Below are 17,839 nucleotides of genomic sequence, written 5' to 3'. Positions count from 1 at the left end.
GCGTAAGGCAAAGCGTGGGACACGAAAGCTTAGTTTTGCTCACAGCCAATTACAAAGCAGCATGTCCAGAGATTCAAATACTCCCTGCTTCCTCGGAGCTCTTTCTGAGCAGAAGAAAGGCCTTTTAAAACAGAGGCTTGTATTTCTCCATTCCCCCTTCTTTTCAGATTGCTCTGTTTTTTATTTTTAAAATGCTTTTTTATGCGGCAATTGGGTTTGTGGGGGGAGGAAACTTTTATCTCGCTACAGCCAATTACAAAGCAGCATTTCAAGGGGCAGGGATTCAAATACTTCCTGATTTGAGCTTGGAGACTGCTGTTGCACATACTCCCATCAGGAAAGTGTGGGTCCAGCGAGCAATGAACATCAGGTAAAACTCCCATGCATAAACGACTAATCTCCCTTTACAGCTTTGTTGGCATTTTGTAGCCTTCATGGGACCTGCTGAACCCTCATGATGTTTGTGTAGCCAGTTCCGGGTCTCCAGCCCGTCACCACAATGACCACGTCCTCCGACTGCAGGAACCCACGGACCCGGCCTGTGGAGAGGAGCAGAAGAGAACATGAGGGGGCGGAAGGAGCCACAAAGAAAAGAGAAGGAGGATCCTATGGATCTACTCCATTAACAGCAGCTGCAGCACCTTCCCTTCAGCAAAAGGATTTTTCCCCTGATGCAAGAGGCTTAATTGTCCAAGAGGCTTAAATGTCCGTGGGACGCAAACCCTTGATGCAAGTATACATGCAATCACCTTAAAATTGGTCTTTTGCAATGTGTTCTTAATGCACAGATGTGCATTACTAATGTGTCCAGGGAAATTAACAGAAAGTATTAAAAGCTGCAATTGGGTGCAGAGGACCAGTGATTCATATAAAGTGTGGAGTAAAAAAAAAAAAAAACTCCAGGAAAAAATGGAGGTTCCCAATCCTAATGCATCAATTCCCCTTCAGCAACAAAACTGGGTAATTCAGAACTCCAAAATCTGGAAAGAAATTGAGATGAGGAGAATTTTGGAAGCATCTAGGGGGTACCAATCTCCCGTCTTTGTTTGGTGTAAACAAGGGAAGAATTAAGAGCTTCCACCAGTCCAACAGTACGCTACTACTTTTAACCACTGCATGAGAAACAGTAATTCCACAGGTACCATTTTTTTTGGCATGAGGATGTGGTGAGTGTGAGTTCTGTCTGTTGGATTGCTGTCTGTCATTCCTGCAGCAGTTCAAGAAACAGGAGCCTTACCACCATAGGAAAGGTGAGAACCACTAGGTGGAGGCAGGACGGCACTTCCACAACTCACCTATCTCGATGCCAAACTGCACACGCCGGTCAACGTCATCTGCCCACACTTCCTCCTTAGCGCCACGCCACAGGACCGGGAAGATGCCACGGCTCAGGTGCGCCTGCCGGGCCACCTGGTCATTGCGGGTCACGGCAATGATAAGGGCACGGGGCCGGTAGCGAGAGAGCAGCTGCGCAGATCTGATTGGTGGGAGAAAGAAAAGGGTGGATCGAGACACCTGCTTACCAGCAGGGTCACGGAGAGGGGCAGACAAAATTCCAAGTCAGCTAGAGGGCCCTGATAGGGTTGCTGACTTCCAGGTGATAGCTGGAGATCTCCTGCTATTACAACTGATCACCAAGCAACAGAGATCAGTTCACCTGAAGAAAATGGCTGCTTTGGAAGGTGGATTTTATGGCATTATACCCCACTGAAGTCCTTCCCCTCTCTCACAAGTTCACAAGGTTGGAAGAGACCACAAGGGACATCCAGTCCAACCCCCTGCCATGCAGGATCCCACAATCAAAGCACTCCTGACAGATGGCCATCCAGCCTCTGCTTAAAGACCTCCAAAGACGGGGACTCCACCAACCTCCGAGGCAGCACATTCCACCATCGAACAGCCCTCACAGTCAGAAAGTCCTTCCTAATGTTTAGGTGGAATCGCTTTTCTCTTAGTTTAAATCCATTACTCCGTGTCCTAGTCTCTGGAGCAACAGAGAACAAGCTAATTCCCTCATCAACATGACATCCCTTCAAATATTTAAACATGGCTATCATGTCACCCCTTAACCTTCTCTTCTCCAGACTAAACAAACCCAGCTCCTTAAGTCTCTCCTCATAGGGCATGGATTCCAGACCTTTGACCATTCTGGTTGCCCTCCTCTGGACACGCTCCAACTTGTCAACATCCTTCTTAAATTGTGGAGCCCAAAACTGGACACAGTATTCCAAGTGAGGTCTGACCAATGCAGAATACAGTGGTAGTATTACTTCCCTTGATCTAGACACAATACTCCTATCGATGCAGCCCAGAATTGCATTGGCCTTCTTAGCCGCCATATCACACTGTTGACTCATGTTCAGTTTGTGGTACACTAAGACTCCCAGATCTCTTTCACGTGTACTGTTGTCAAGCCAACTATCTCCCATCCTGTACCTGTGCCTTACGTTGTTTCTGCCTAGGTGAAGTACCTTACACTTCTCCCTATTGAAATCCATTTTATTGCTTATGGCCCAGCTCTCCAGTCTATCGAGGTCATTCTGAACTCTGACCCTACCCTCCGGGGTATTAACTACCCCTCCCAATTTGGTGTCATCTGCAAATTTGATTAGCATATCCTCTATTCCATCATCCAAGTCATTTATAAAAATATTAAATAGTACCGGTCCCAGGACAGATCCCTGTGGCACCCCACCTCCTGCTATTACAACCGATCTCCAGCCGATAGAGATCAGTTCACCTGGAGAAAATGGCCGCTTTGGCAATTGGACTCTGTGGCATTGACATCCCTCCCCTCCCCAAACTCTGCCCTCCTCAGGCTCCACCCCAAAAACCAGGGTATAAGCATTTGGACTCCGATGAGGAGAACTTTGACTCTCGGAAATTTATATCCTAGAAATCTTGTTTGCCTTCAAGGGGCTACTGGACTCGAAACTTGCTCTAGGTAAGTTATGCGTGTTAAAGACCACCAACGTAAGGTCATGGCACGGCCTAGAGAATTTGTGGGGTCACGTCTCCCAGGCGGGTTGTTTCACAGGCAGGCTGGGAAAGGGGCATTTCTCGATTTTCAAATCTGCCGCCTCCCTCACCTGCCAGATGTCGTGAGGACGATGATGGCGGCCGCGCAGCACTTGAACGAGGCCTCCACAGCACCGATGGCCGTCACTTCGGTGGGGTCTTGGCTCAGTGGGGTCAGGCGGCGTAACTCCTGGAAAAGCTGCTGGTGGTACATGGCGGCCTCAGCTTCCCGGGCAATCTGTGGGACAGAGGTTTGTCAAATGACTTCTGGAACAGATAGGGTGGCCGGGCTGGGAAAATCCTGGAGATTAGGGGGTAGAGCATGGGGAAGGTAAGGTTTGAAGAAGAGGAGGAGGAGGAGTTGGTTTTGGGTTTTTATATGCCAACTTTCTCTACCACTTAAGGAAGAATTAAACCGGCTTACAATCCCCTTCCCCTCCCCACAGCAGACACCCTGTGAGGTAGGTGAGGCTGAGAAAGTGTGACTAGCCCAAGGTCACCCAGCTGGCTTCGTGTGGAGGAGCGGGGAAACCAGTCCAGTTCACCAGATTAGCCTCCGCCACTCATGTGGAAGAGTGGGGGAATCAAACCCGGTTCTCCAGATTAAAGACCACCACTCCAAACCACCGCTGTTAACCACTACACCACACTGAGGGGAGGGACCTCAATGGGTTATAATGCCGTAGAGTCTACCCTACAGAGAAGCTATTTTCTCCAGGGGAATTGATCTCTGTAGTCTGGAGATAGGACATTTTGGAGGACTTTCATTCATAGGGTCGCCATGAGTCGGAAGCGACTTGACGGCACTTAATACACACACACACAGTCTGGAGATCAGTTGTAATTTCAGGAGATCTCCAGGTCCCACCTGGAGGTTGGCAACCATAGGTACAGAAGGAGGGACTAATGAAGAAAATATACTCTCTGTCACAAACGTGCACACTCACATCCTCAAAAGTATCACAACACGGTCATTCAGGGACCCTATGGTTTCTTCACACAGCACGCGATTAAGTTGTGGAACTCCCCACCACAAGACATGGCAGAGGGGCGCACTAGCAGCTGAATCATCCGCAATATGCAAGTCTCCCTTTCTATTGCCATAAGTTTTAACTGATCAGCAGCCTGAATAGCCCAGAGTAGCCCAAGCTTATCAGAGCTTGGAAGCTAAGCAGGGTCAACCTTGGTTAGTACTTGGATGGGAGGCCACCAAGGAAGACACGTAGGGTTGCCAGATCCCTCTTCGTCACTGGTAGGTTTTTGGGGCAGAGCCTGATGAGGGCGGGGTTTGGGGAGGGGAGGGACTTCAATGCCATAAAGTCCAATGGCCAAAGCGGCCATTTTCTCCAGGCGAACTGATCTTTATCAGCTGGAGATCAGCTGTAATACCAGGAGATCTCCAGCTGGTACCTGGAGGTTGGCAACCCTAAAGACAGGGGCTGCAGGCAATGGCAAACCCCCTCTGCTCACCTATTGCCTTGCGTTTACATTTGCTCTGTCTGTTGAACTTAGGGTTCAACAGCTTGTATCCCGTTCGGGAACGAGATATTGCGAACCTGTCTGTGCAACCGTAAGAAATGGATATCCTTCTATTGGAAATATTAATGTAAAGGAATACATGGTTGCTACTTTGATTCCTGAAGGGGAGCAATTAAGAATTTCATGAAAAGATTATTGAAGCTACAAAAGCTTATACTGGAAAAGTACATTTTGACATGAATAACTAAACGGGACTGAGGAAGAACTGAAACGATCGTATCCCTGTTTATCTTTCTTCAACTGAAGACATCTATCTTGGATTGATTGTTACTGTACTTGGACTATATAATTCTTTATGTATAATTGTTTTGGCCGTGTAGCATTTTGTTACATTCAATACATTATTGTTATTACCTAGAGCCATTAGCTTATTTCTGTACTTATTTTCTAACCTTAGGTAATGGTACAGAGGTGTTGATCTGGATTACTAACCTCCTGGTACTAGCTGGCGATCTCTCGCCATTACAACTGATAAGTCCCCCCCCTCCCCGAACCCTGCCCTCCCCAGGCTTCGCCCCAAAAGCCTCCCACCGGTGGCGAAGGGGGACCTGGCAACCGTACACACATACAAGCTGTTTTAAATGAAGACCTGGTTACGTACCGCATGTTGCATCCGCACGGCCTCCACGGGGTAGGCGCCCTTGGCCGTCTCCCCTGACAGCATGATACAGTCAGCCCCGTCCAGCACCGCGTTGGCCACGTCGCTGACTTCCGCCCTTGTGGGCCGGGGCTTTTTGACCATGCTCTCCAGCATCTGCGGGGAGAGGAGGAAGGTGACAAGCACCCTGGCTTAAGGCTCATGTTGTCTTCCTTCCTGAAAGGTTAGCGGAAGGACTTCGGGGCATCAGGGAAAAACAAGACTGCTAAGGGGTGACATGATAGATAGGGTTGCTAGCTTCGGGTTGAGAAATACCTGGAGATTTATGGGGCAGAGCCTGAGGAGGGCGGGATTTGGGGGAGGGGAAGGACTTCAATGCCATAGAGTCCAATAGCCAAAGCGGCCATTTTCTCCAGGGGAACTGATCTCTATTGGCTTGAGATCAGTTACAATAGTGGGAGATCTCCAGCTACGACCTGGAGGTTGGCAACCCTAATGACAGAGGTTTATAAAGTGACGCACGAGGCGGAGAAGGTGGAGGGAGGAGGCTGTTTATCCCTCCCCCGTAACTCTGGTACCCTCGTATCTATAAGACCGCCTTTCCCAATATTAGGGTTGCCAATCTAAGCCCGACCTTCAGGTTGGGGAGGGCGGGGTAAAAATGCAATAAATAAATAAACCTCCAGGTAGTAGCTGGAGATCTACTGCTATTACAACTGATCTCCAGGCGACAGAGATCAGCTCACCTGGAGAAAAGGGCCGCTTTGGACTCTATAGCATTGAAGTCCCTCCCCTCCCCAACCCTCGCCCTCCTCAGGCTCCATCTCAAAAACCTCCTGCTGGTGGCAAAGAGGGACCTGGCAACCCTAAATATACCCCCCAAAGAGCACGGCATTCATCTGGAACCATCTTGCTGGTGATTCCTGGTCCAAAACGTATCTGGCTGTCCTCAACCAGAGCCAGGGCTTTTTCGGCCCTGGCCCCAGCCTGGTGGAACTCTCCGTTGAGTGAGACCCGGGCCCTGTGGGATTTGGTTCAAATCCACAGGGCCCGTACGATGGAGCTGTGCCACCAGGCCTATGGTTGAGGACAGCGATGGTTGTACATCATCAGCCTCCCCCTTACTGGACTCCCTTGGGTGTTTTGCCCATTATGTTGTCGTGTCCCCTGTTGTCCACTCATAGGACAAAGGGGGTCACCATCTCGGCATCATCAGTTAGATTAAGATTTTAACTGCTATTGTATTTTAATCATGCCTGACATTTATTAATATGATTATAGAATCATAGAGTTGGAAGGGGCCATACAGGCCATCTAGTCCAATCCCCGGCTTAATACAGGATCAGCCTAGAGCAACCCTGACGAGTGTTTGTCCAGCCTCTGCTTAAAGTCTGCCAGTGAGGGGGAGCCCACCATCTCCCTAGGTAGCTGATTCCACTATTCAACAACTCTTACTGTAAAAATATTTTTCCTAACATCCAGCAGGTACCTTTCCGCCCTGTAATTTAAACCCATTGCGAGTCGTATCCTCTGCTGCCAACAGGAACAGCTCCCTGCCCTCCTCTAAGTGGCAGCCCTTCAAATACTCAAAGAGAGCAATTACGTATGCAATTTTATGATTATTAGCTCTCACGATCTGAGTTCGATCCCGAGGAAGTCGGTTTCAGGTAGCCGGCTCAAGGTTGACTCAGCCTTCCATCCTTCTGAGGTCGGTGAAATGAGTACTCGGCTTACTGGGGGTAAAGTGTAGATGACTGGGGAAGGCAATGGCAAACCACCCCGGAAACAGTCTGCCTAGTAAACGTCGTGATGTGACATCATGCCATGGGTCAGGAATGACCCGGTGCTCACACAGGGGACTACCTTTACCATAAGAAGCAATCTATGTGGCTCTCCCTTCCACTGGTCAGGAAAGTTAACACTGGATGTTCCAAACCAGGGCACCTCCAGGAGCTCACCTGAGTGGCGCAGATGACTGGCTTCCCAGCACGGTTACAACGACCGATCATCATCTTCTGAGCAAGGAAAACTTTCTCGCCAGGGATCTCAATGCCCAGGTCGCCGCGGGCCACCATGATGCCATCACTGGCCTCCAGGATTTCATCAAACCTGATAGGAAGAGAATAGATCAGTTGTAATAGCTGGCTCCCCACTCATAAGGGCCAGCTAGGAAAACTGCCTTAGTTAGCTTTGGCAGCTGCCAGGGTCTAAGATAAGAAGAACTGTAGTAATTTAGGATCAAATAGAGAAGCACCTGACCATGAGGGTCTTCACTTCTCATTAGTGAGAATGAGATCACCACTTCTCTGTAACGCCTCCGATTCTCTAATAGGGTATTCAAAACCTTAAATATCTATTATTGGTTATATGTATTGACGCCATGTATGACGTCTTTGAACCTCCCATTACCAAAGATTATATCCATGCTTGCACTCCTTTGATGTTTGTGTGAATTGTACTGCGCTTTAGGCAATTTTCACCAGGCGTTTTGTGTATTGGCCAATAAAACAAACTGCTTTAAATCTTCAACCTCCTGCTGTTTTATTGTTATTGGGTATTGATACAAGACAGGCTTAACAATAGCGGGAGATCTACTAGTACCCGGAGGTTGGCAACTCCAGGTTGGGAAATACTTGGAGATTTTGGGCATGGAGCCGATGGAGGGCGGGGTTTGGGGAGGGGCCTCAATACCATAGAGTCCAAAGCAGCCATTTTCTCCAGGCGAACTGATGTCTATCGGCTGGAGTTCAGTTGTAATAGAAGGTCTCCAGATAGTACCTGGAGGTTGGCAACCCTAGGCTAGAAGGAGGCATGGGACCCATATTTATGCCACTCCGGTCTTCTCAGGGGCAGGGAGGGGAATAAAAATAGATCCTGAGATAATCCCAAGAATAAGGTAAGGGGACTGGAGAGTGAATACCTTTCCCCACCACTGCCCCCTCCCCAGATCCCTGGGTTTAAAAGGAGGGCAAGGAAAGACAGAAGGGGGAGCAGTTACCTTTTGACCCCCTCGTGGTTTTCGATCTTGCTGATGACCTTGATGCTGCGGCCCCGCTCCCCCAGCACCTGCCGGACCGCAGCCACGTCGCTGGCCTTGCGGATGAAGGAGGCAAAGACGATGTCGACGCCGTGCTTCAGGCCGAACTGCAGGTCCTGAACGTCCCGCTCGGACACCGCCGGCAGGTCCACCTCGGCGCCCGGCAGGTTCACCCCTTTGCGGCTGCAGAGAGTTCCACCGTTCTCCACCTCCACCACGCAGCCATCAGGGCCTAGCATTTGGGGAGGAGAAAGGGGAGAGAGAGATGTCAGCGTGGACCGGCCCTGGTTCAACAGATGCCATCTGTCCCCTGGCAATGTTGGGGGAACTGATGCAAGCCGTGAAAACGTTGCAACCCTGCCAGGAAACACGGAGCCGATCTCTTTCTCCATCCACACACCCCCTTTCCCCATCAGATCTGTTTCTAACCTCCTTCCGCATTAAGGTTGCCAGCTCTGTGTTGGGAACTACGTGGAGATTTGGGGGGTGGAGCCTGTGGAGGGCGGCGTTTGGGGAGGGAAGGGACTTCAATGCCATAAAGTCCAATGGCCGAAGCAGTTCCTCAGTGGAACAGGCTTCCTCGGGAGGTGGTGAGCTCTCCTTCCCTGGAGGTTTTTAAGAAGAGGCTAGATGGCCATCTGTCAGCAATGCTGATTCTATTATCTTAGGCCAGTGGTTCCCAACCTTTTTTTGACCAGGGACCACTAGGACTTTTTTGTTCGGTGCAGGGACCCCAAGGTTCAAAATGAAAATTCCGAGAATTTGAAAATAAACTTTAATCATAACTGTTAGTTAAACATTAAACTTAGAATAATATTTGAATATATTTTTATAATAGAGAACTTTTTATTGAAAATATTAATTTATTATGGGTTTATAACTTTGTTTCGCGGACCTTAATTTAGTTCTCGCGGACCATTGGTTGGGAACCAGTGCCTTAGGCAGATCATGAGAGGGAGGGCATCTTGGCCATCTTCTGGGCATGGAGTAGGGGGTCACTGTGTGTGTGGGGGGGGAGGTAGTTGTGAATTTCCTGCATTGTGCAGGGGGTTGGACTAGATGACCCTGGTGGTCCCTTCCAACTCTATGATTCTATTCTACGTGAAAGCTGAGACCTATGATTCTATTCTATGATTTAGGCAACCCTAATTGAAGACCCTAGGGCGGAAGGGATGCCGTACAGAGCCAGCAGAGGGACCCCTTTCCGAAGGCAGAGATGAGAGGTGGAACACATGAAGCTGCCAAATACTGAATTTGACCATTGGCCAGTCAAGGTAAGTATTGTCTACTCAGACTGGCAGACGTTTTGTGTATGTGTATGTATAAGGTGGAGCATTCAGCAAAGTGAAACACATTCTGAAGCAGTACAATATCACTGTACTACATTTGCTCTTGTGAACACTAAACCCATTGTCCAGCAGAGGAGACTGTAAAGATAAAACAGGGGTCCAGAGGCATTTTAAAGACTGATGAAATGTATTCCAGCATAAGCTTTCATTAATCTTTCTCTCTCTTTTTTGTGCCAGTAGAATAAATTTTGCTAGCCTTTAGGGTGCTGGTGGACGCTTGTTTTATGTTACTGATATGGACCACTGTGGCTGCCCCTCTGGAATTATTGTCATGGTCGAGATAGATGTTGGTTGGAGGAGAAATTAAATGGGGGGTGCTGATCAAGGTACTGTATGTACCAAAGCCTTTCTTTGTTTCCTGTTCCTTCAATGAACCAGTTCTTTCTGCTGGGCAAGTCTGCCACCACTTGATACTTCAGTACCTTGATCAGCACACACAGACCCGCCCATTTAATTTGTCCCCCCTAACCAACATAAGCGCCATCAAGCCGCAACCGACTTATAGAGACCCTAGCAAGGGGCTTTCGGGGTAAGTAAGAAGCAGAGGTGGTTTGCCATTGCCTTCCTCCGCAGAGACCTTCTTGGCTGCCCCCCATCCGAGCACCGACCCTGCTTAGCTTCCGAGATGTGACGAGATCGAGCTATACCACGCCGCCTTCCCTCCCGAACCCTTGGTAGTGGAGGGCAAAAGAGGACTCTGTCCCAGGGCTCGGAAGATGAGACCTACGGATTTCCTTGATCAGTAAGGAAATGAGCCCGTCGTCGATGAAGATCCGTCCGCCGACTTTGACGACCTTGGGCAGGTTGGCGTAATCTACCCAGACAGTGCGCTGGTCACAGAACTGCCGGAATGCTGGGTCTGTGGTTACGATCATCTGGGATCCCTTCACCAGCTCCACCTCCTTGTCCTCCCCCTGAAGATGCAAGTTCAGGACATGAGCAGCTGTTTCATAACAACAGGAATAACAATATCAGTAATACCTTGCTAAATGTAAGACAGAACGAGTATTGCGTTTAAGTGAACGCTGTATTTCAATTTTCCAGAAATTTCCATTTTTTTCTGGGGAGGGGGAGAAGTTTTTTTAATCATTGCTTCAAAATCTCCAGAAATTTTACATCTGTCATGCCCAGCACAATCTCTTTCCCCAATCTTACCCCTCTTATCAGGCCAGTACGGATTTCCGGGCCTTTGGTATCCAGTGCAATAGCCACCGGCCGGTAGAAGACGGGGTTGGAGGCGAAGCTTTCAGTGGCTGCCCGGATATTCTCAATGGAACCTGCATGGTACTGAAACAAAGACGATCTTCATCTTCGAGGGGTCGCCAGATGAAGGGAAGCAAATGCCATGATCCCACCCACACCAGAACTGAACATATAAAGCAGCCTTATACCAAAGGAAACGAAAGAGGTTGAGCTAGACACTACATAAAATATAAGCAAATAAATCTATTATTGTCGAAGGCTTTCATGGTCAGAGTTCATTGGTTCTTGTAGGTTATCCGGGCTGTGTAACCGTGGTCTTGGTCTTTTCTTTCCTGACGTTTCGCCCGCAGCTGTGGCAGGCATCTTCAGAGGAGTAATTACTCCTCTGAAGATGCCTGCCACAGCTGCGGGCGAAACGTCAGGAAAGAAAATACCAAGACCATGGTTACACAGCCCGGATAACCTACAAGCACCAAAAATCTATTATTGTTGTTGTTGTTGTTATATTGTGCACCAATATAGGTTAGAAACACTGGGCCTACAATGCAGGCTACCTAAAACGCATGAACAAATATCAACAACACGTGCTCAGTTGATGTCAATACATAAAATGACCAAACCAAGACCAGACACGTTTCAGCCTTACATAGACCTTCCCCAGTTGTCATACATAAAACAATTTTATAATACGCATCCTGACATATACATACACATTATACAAGGTAAAAGATATATGTGAAAGCCTTTTAATTTGCATGGCTTTGTGTAGTAATGTTTAGTCCATGTGTGTTAAATCATGGCTCGCAGTTCATATATCATATATATCAAGCTTCTCAGGATGTACATCTAGCTTAACCTCTTTCATTTCCTTTGTTTGATTCTCAGGTTGAGTTTCTTCCCCCCTTTTTTTCAGTCATTTTGCAGCAGCCTTATACTAAGATATCTAGCTCAGTATGATTTCCTCTGACTAGCAATAGATCTCAGGGATCTCAGGTGGAGAAAGGACTGTCCTATCATTTGCTGCCTGGGATCTTGTACCTGGAGATGCCAGGGACTCCACCTGGGACACTTTTCATTCAAAACAGTTACTCGACCAAACAAGTCCTCCCGACATTGGATGCTAACCATCCCATCTAATCTTCCAGTGGGGCGGGACTGTCCGGCGAGGATCTCTCTCAGCTTTGCTACTGAAATCCATCAACTGGAGATACCTGGGACTAAACCTGAGATCTTTTGCATGCTCCACTAAAGCACTTTCCCCAGCCAGCTGTTATTCATGGGAACCAATTCTCATAATTGTACTAGTCAACCCAGGAGCAAAGACCCTTCCACCTGCCAGAAAGTCCCCTTGTGACCCAAGAGGGCTCTTTGTACCTCATGGGAGCCATGGGAGAAATTCAGTCTTGCAATGTTCATTCCAGCTTTGATCATCTCACGCAGCATCTCCACCGAGCGGGAAGCAGGACCTGAAAAGGGACAGCGATGGTGGTGAGTGGTTTGCCCAGTATTTTGGGGTAGTGTGACGTCCAACCTGGGGTTTGGAACCAAATTCATACATCCCCTTTGCTCCTATTGGGAGTCAGCCAGGTAGGTATGGTAAGATTCAGCTTGAGAACACTCTTGGGCCTATTGCCGTACCTGGATGTCCAGGTAAACCCTGTAGCCAAGAGTGCTGCTCAGGCTGGTTCACCAACAGCATCTTTTTTTGGCCATGTGCTACTGAGACTGGATAACCATCATGTCCTTGGCATGTGGCTACTTTCGGGAAAGGCTCCAAAGGTATGTGTGTTAAGTGCCGTCAAGTCGCTTCCGACTCATGGCGACCCTATAAATCAGTATCCTTCAGAATGTCCTGTCTTTAACAGCCTTGCTCAGATCTTGCAAATTGAGGCCATGGCTTCCTTTATAAAGTCAAGCCATCTCTTGTTGGGTCTTCCTCTTTTCCTGCTGCCCTCATCTTTTCCTAGCATGATTGTGTTTTCCAGTAACTCTTGTCTTCTCATAATGTGACCAAAGGTATGGCAGGATCAAATTGTGGTTCTCAAAGTTTCAACTCAAGCCAGCCATACAGAGCATACAATGCCAATCTGGGCCTGGTTCTTGGGTCTAATTTGAAATTACTGGCCATGACCTTGCAAGACCTGAGCAGTCTGGGTCCAGCAAACACCAAGGATAGGTGCCATCGATGGTTTTTTAAAGGGGGGTTGGACAGATTCACGGAGGACAGGTCCATCAATGATTACTACATATATAAGTGCCATCGAGATGGAACCAACTTGTGGTGACCCCAGCAAGGGGCTTCCAAGGCAGGTGAGAAGCAGAGGTGGTTGGCCATTGCCTTCTTCTGCAGAGTCTTCCTTGGTGGCCTCTCATCCAACTACCAACCTAGCTGAGCTTCTGAGATCTGTTGAGATTGGGCTATACCATGCTGCTTTCCCTCCCCAATGGCTACTAGCCGTAGTTAATCAAGAGAACACCTCCAGGTTGGGAAATACTTGGGCACACCAAGCCTTTCAGATGTATGGCCAGAATGATGTCTTATTCCAAATATTGGTTACACTGATATACGGAAACTTCTGAAGCTTGAGGAAAGCTCTGAAATGGGGATTTTACCGGAAGCCCATTGCGGTTGAATATTATTCCGTTTTGCATTGGATTATTACCATTTGGACTATCTACTTATGCATTACCATTTTGGATAATAGAAAGTGAATGTACCTGATTACCTTTGTATATACACTCATTTTGTATGTTGAATTGTGCACAACACACCTTGCTCTGGATTTTTATCCTTTGGATAGTGTTATTGTGAGGTTTTCCTCAATATATTTGTGATTGCAGTTGCAGCGTATGTGCTTTATTAAGCTTTGTACAAGTGCATAGTTTTGATTCCTCATACTCCTGTTTTGTACTTGTAGCCCTTGTTTGATTACTAAGTATCTGGAGGTTGGCAACCCTACTTCAGACAGACTCTGAATACCAGTGCTAGGAAGCAGCATCAGGGGTTGGCCAAACCCTGGGGAAGACATGATTGGGGGGGGGGGGAGGTTACCTCAGCAGAGTATATGCTATACAGCCCACCCTCCGAAGCTGCCATTTTCTCCAGGGGAACTGATCGCTGTGGCCTGGAGAGTAAATGTAATTCCAAGACCTCTCCAGGCCCCACGTGGAGGTTGGCAATTAGGGATGCCAGCCTCCTTGTGAGACCTGGGGATTTCCCCAGAGTGAAAGCTCACCTCCAAACTACAGAGATCAGTTCCCCTGGAGAAAATGGATGCTTTGAAGGGTGGTCTCTATGGCATTGAGCCCCACTGAGGTCCCTGTCCTCCCCAGGCTTCATCCCCAAGTCTCCAGGAGTTTCCCAGCCTGGAGCTGGCAACCCTACCCCCCACCGGTGACCAGGGGGGACCTGCCAACCCTATTGGCAACCCTATTTCTACCCTCCTCAGAAACCACAGCACAGTGTTGCCCTCTGCAGGGTAGGCCATTGACTTGTTTCTTGTATAGGATTGCCAACCACCAGGTAGTAGCTGGAGATCTCCTGCTATTACAACCGTTCTCCAGCCGATAGGGATCAGTTCCCCTGGAGAAAGTGGCCGCTTTGGCAATCGGACTCTGTGGCATTGAAGTCCCTCCCCTCCCCATACCCCGCCCTCCTTAGGCTCCGCCCCAAAAACCTCCCGCTGGTTATGAAGAGGGACATGGCAACCCTATTCTTGTAGTATCTCCCCACACAAAAAAGCCCAGTCCACTGGACAAAGGCCCCATTTTCCCATGATGCCCTGGGGGGGGCAATAAGAAATCAGCAACTCCCCAGTACACACCGCGAGGGACAGGGAGGGCCTGTTTCCTTGCACCGTCCTCTCTAGGCTAGGCAAGGGGCGCTCCCTGTTCCCCACAGTCCTTCTGCAGGAGAGACAAGTAGGGTTGCCGGGTCCCTCTTTGCCACCGGCAGGAGGTTTTTGGGATGGGGTTTGGGGACGGAACTTAAATGCCATACAGTCCAATTGCCAAAGCGGCCATTTTCTCCAGGGGAACTGATCTCTATCGGCTGGAGATCAGTTGTAATAGCAGGAGATCTCCAGCTACTACCTGGAGGTTGGCAACCCTAGAGACAAGGGACTGCGTGGCATCAGCGGTCCCCCTGGCCTGCATACACATTGGGGTTCCCAGATTACTCTTTGCCACTGGCAGGAGGTTTTGGGGGCGGAGCCTGGGGAGGGCACGGCTTGGGGAGGGGAGGGACATCAATGCCATAGAGTCCAATTGCCAAAGCAGCCATTTTCTCCAGGGGAACTGATCTCTATTGGCTGGAGATCAGTTATAATAGCAGGAGATCTCCAGCTACTACCTGGAGGTTGGCAACCCTAGAGACAAGGGACTGCGTGGCATCAGCGGTCCCCCTGGCCTGCATACACATTGGGGTTCCCAGATTACTCTGCCACTGGCAGGAGGTTTTGGGGGCGGAGCCTGGGGAGGGTGCAGCTTGGGGAGGGGAGGGACATCAATGCCATAGAGTCCAATTGCCAAAGCAGCCATTTTCTCCAGGTGAACTGATCTCTGTTGGCTGGAGATCAGTTGTAATAGAGGGAGATCTCCAGCTAGCACCTGGAGGTTGGCAAGCCTAACCTGGAGGTTGGCAACTCTAACATACATTGACTTACCGATGGTGCAGACGATGCCCGTGCTGCGGGCTGTGATGGGCTCGGAGTCGATGTCCAGCAGGCACAGGTGCTCCAAGAAGGTGTCGGCCATGGACGCCGGCAGCTGCTGCCTCTGGAAGAAGGCCGTGCCCAGCTCCTGGGTGAGGGTGGCCATGTCGTCTGGCAGCTGTAAGGCGGCACCTGCCGGGGAATAACTCCCTTTAGGATTATTGTGTTATAGAAGAATTTAGGAGTTGGGGAAACAAAAGGGACACTGCCGGGTGCCGGCAAAGCTCTGCCTTGGGCAGGGACCCGGTTCCTGCGCGCCACCCGCGCTGGCACCGAGGAATCACGGCACCACCTCATGGCCAGAGCGTGCGCTCCCTTCCCTTCCCCTGCTGCCCGCTGTCAGCGTGGCACAGCCGCCAGCGCACCGTCCCCTCGCCGTGGGCCCGGCTGCAACGCACCTGCCATCTTGCCGCGCCTCTCTCCCACACTTTGCCCTCCAGCCTTGCCGTTGGCTCCAGGTCGACTCTGTCCCCAGGGCTTCCCCTCACCCACCCTCTCTGCCTGGTTAAAATGTTACCAGCTCGATCCTAACGCTGCACAACATCTGCCCAGGACCGCAAAAGAGCCGTCGCACAAGACCGTATCTGACGCAGGAACGTTGGACTCTCGAAATTTTCTACCCCGAAAATCTTGTTGGCCTCTGGCTAAGACGAGTTTCTGGCTAAGAAGCTCCTAACTGATGAAAAATCACAGTTTAACCCACTTGACTGCTAAATTCTGCGCTGCGCTATTAAAATACGTCGGACCCTAACAGGATACGAGTAACAGAAATACGTTATTACTCAAAATATTTTTTTAGTGTAATTTTTTTAATATATAATTACTAAAATATTAAGGGGGTCACACCAAGTTATACGATGTTTATATAAACTTTATTCATACATGTAATATGTAAATTTTTAGGCGCAGATTATTTGTAGTAGCTGTTGTGGTTTTCTTATTATCTGTTGTGGCTGTTGTTGTTTTTTCTGCTGGTCAGTGACCGTATTAATAAATTATTGTTGTTGTTGTTGTTGTTGGTCTCTAAAGTGCTGCTGGACTCGAATCGCACAAGACCGGCAGCTGCTCGGCTGGTTACTTCCCTGAGCGAGTGTTATCTACAAAGAGCGTTTAATACGGTCCAAGACCAGCATAAAAACATACCAGATATACATACATAACATAACACATATAAAAGTGCATCAAGTGTGAGCCCCTATAATATCTTACAATCTATTGTTTTATTTTTTTGGGACGCCATTGCTATTCCTTTGGTGTAGTGGTTAGTCTGGGAACCGGGTTCACACAGCTATGGAACTCACCAGAAGATCAATCGCTCGCTCTCAGCTTCGGCTACCTCACAGGGGTGTTGTGAGGATAAAATGGGTGAGAACTGATCCCACCCTTTGAGGAAGTGCACGATAAACATGCAAAAGATGGGTGTTGTTTTTAATTGCAGCAGTTTGTCAATAGTTCATCAGTGAAAAGACTCTTTGGACCAATGTTGTCGCCTGATTCCAAAGGGAAAGAAACGGTTCGCATCGCTGTGAAGAGTTATAGGCCTGAGACCCTGGAGAGCCGCTGCCGGTCTGAGTAGACCACTGGTTCCCAACCAGGGGTCCATGGACCCCCAGGGGTCCGCGAGAACAAAATTAAGGTCCACGAAACAAAGTTATAAACCCATAATAAATTAATATTTTCAATTAAAAGTTCTCTATTATTAAAAATATATTCAAATATTATTCTAAGTTTAATGTTTAACTAACAGTTATGATTAAAGTTTATTTTCAAATTCTCTGAATTTTTATTTTGAACCTTGGGGTCCCTGCACCGAACAAAAAAGTCCTAGTGGTCCCTGGTCAAAAAAAGGTTGGGAACCACTGGAGTAGACAATACTGACTTTGATGGACTGAGGGTCTGATTCAGTATAAGGCAGCTTCATGTGTATGCAGGGATGTTTCCCCGCAGTCACCCCCGCCAGCTGCTTCAAGGCTTCCTTTCGGCCATGCATGCCTTTTCCGCCCATCGGAGGTCGCCCCGATTTCCCCACACGTTCTGCCCGCGTTTTCCAGATTCTGCCTAAAACAGCATCTGGAAAACACTGGCAAAACGCGCGGGGAGAGCGAGGCGGCCTCTGACAGATGGAAAAGGCATGCATAACCAAAAGGAAGCCCCGAAACAGTTGGCGGGGGTGGCTGTGGGGAAGCGTTCCTGCATAAAAAGCCAGAGTCAGAATTTCTTTTCCCACCATGTTGGTGTTTAAAATTACTATCTCACCTCTCAATTACTATTTCACCTCACAGGAAGGAGATTTTCATTTTATTCTTTTTTAATGCAACAATGGATAAGATCTTCAAGTAGGGTTACCAACCTCCAGGTGAGGCCTGGTGATTTCCTGGAGTTA

At 48.7% G+C, this 17,839-nt stretch overlaps 1 protein-coding gene across 1 annotated transcript; it reads right to left on the bottom strand.

Moving 5' to 3' along the window:
* Nucleotides 1-402: 402 nt before the first annotated feature.
* Nucleotides 403-15,893, bottom strand: PKLR (pyruvate kinase L/R). Its single transcript, XM_056852550.1, has 11 exons — nt 15,855-15,893; nt 15,409-15,588; nt 12,119-12,210; nt 10,697-10,828; nt 10,269-10,455; nt 8,154-8,424; nt 7,114-7,264; nt 5,159-5,311; nt 3,090-3,256; nt 1,296-1,477; nt 403-539 (listed from the first exon to the last, which is right to left on the bottom strand). Exons 1-11 carry the CDS (start codon nt 15,859-15,861, stop codon nt 433-435), a joined length of 1,629 nt encoding a protein of 542 aa, XP_056708528.1. The 5' UTR covers nt 15,862-15,893; the 3' UTR covers nt 403-432.
* Nucleotides 15,894-17,839: the final 1,946 nt, after the last annotated feature.

Source organism: Euleptes europaea, chromosome 7 (genome assembly GCF_029931775.1).
Source record: "Euleptes europaea isolate rEulEur1 chromosome 7, rEulEur1.hap1, whole genome shotgun sequence".
Lineage (NCBI taxonomy): Eukaryota > Metazoa > Chordata > Lepidosauria > Squamata > Sphaerodactylidae > Euleptes > Euleptes europaea.
Note: the sequence above shows the minus strand (reverse complement) of the source record. Positions and strands in the feature narration are given on the sequence as shown.

What these genes read in the sequence shown, in the direction of transcription:
- PKLR (XM_056852550.1), bottom strand. An exon ending in CCGTGCGGATGCAACATGCG is followed by an intron (nt 3,257 to 5,158) that starts GTACGTAACCAG and finishes TCTGTCCCACAG; the next exon opens with ATTGCCCGGGAAGCTGAGGC. An exon ending in GCAGTTTGGCATCGAGATAG is followed by an intron (nt 540 to 1,295) that starts GTGAGTTGTGGA and finishes TCCTCTCCACAG; the next exon opens with GCCGGGTCCGTGGGTTCCTG.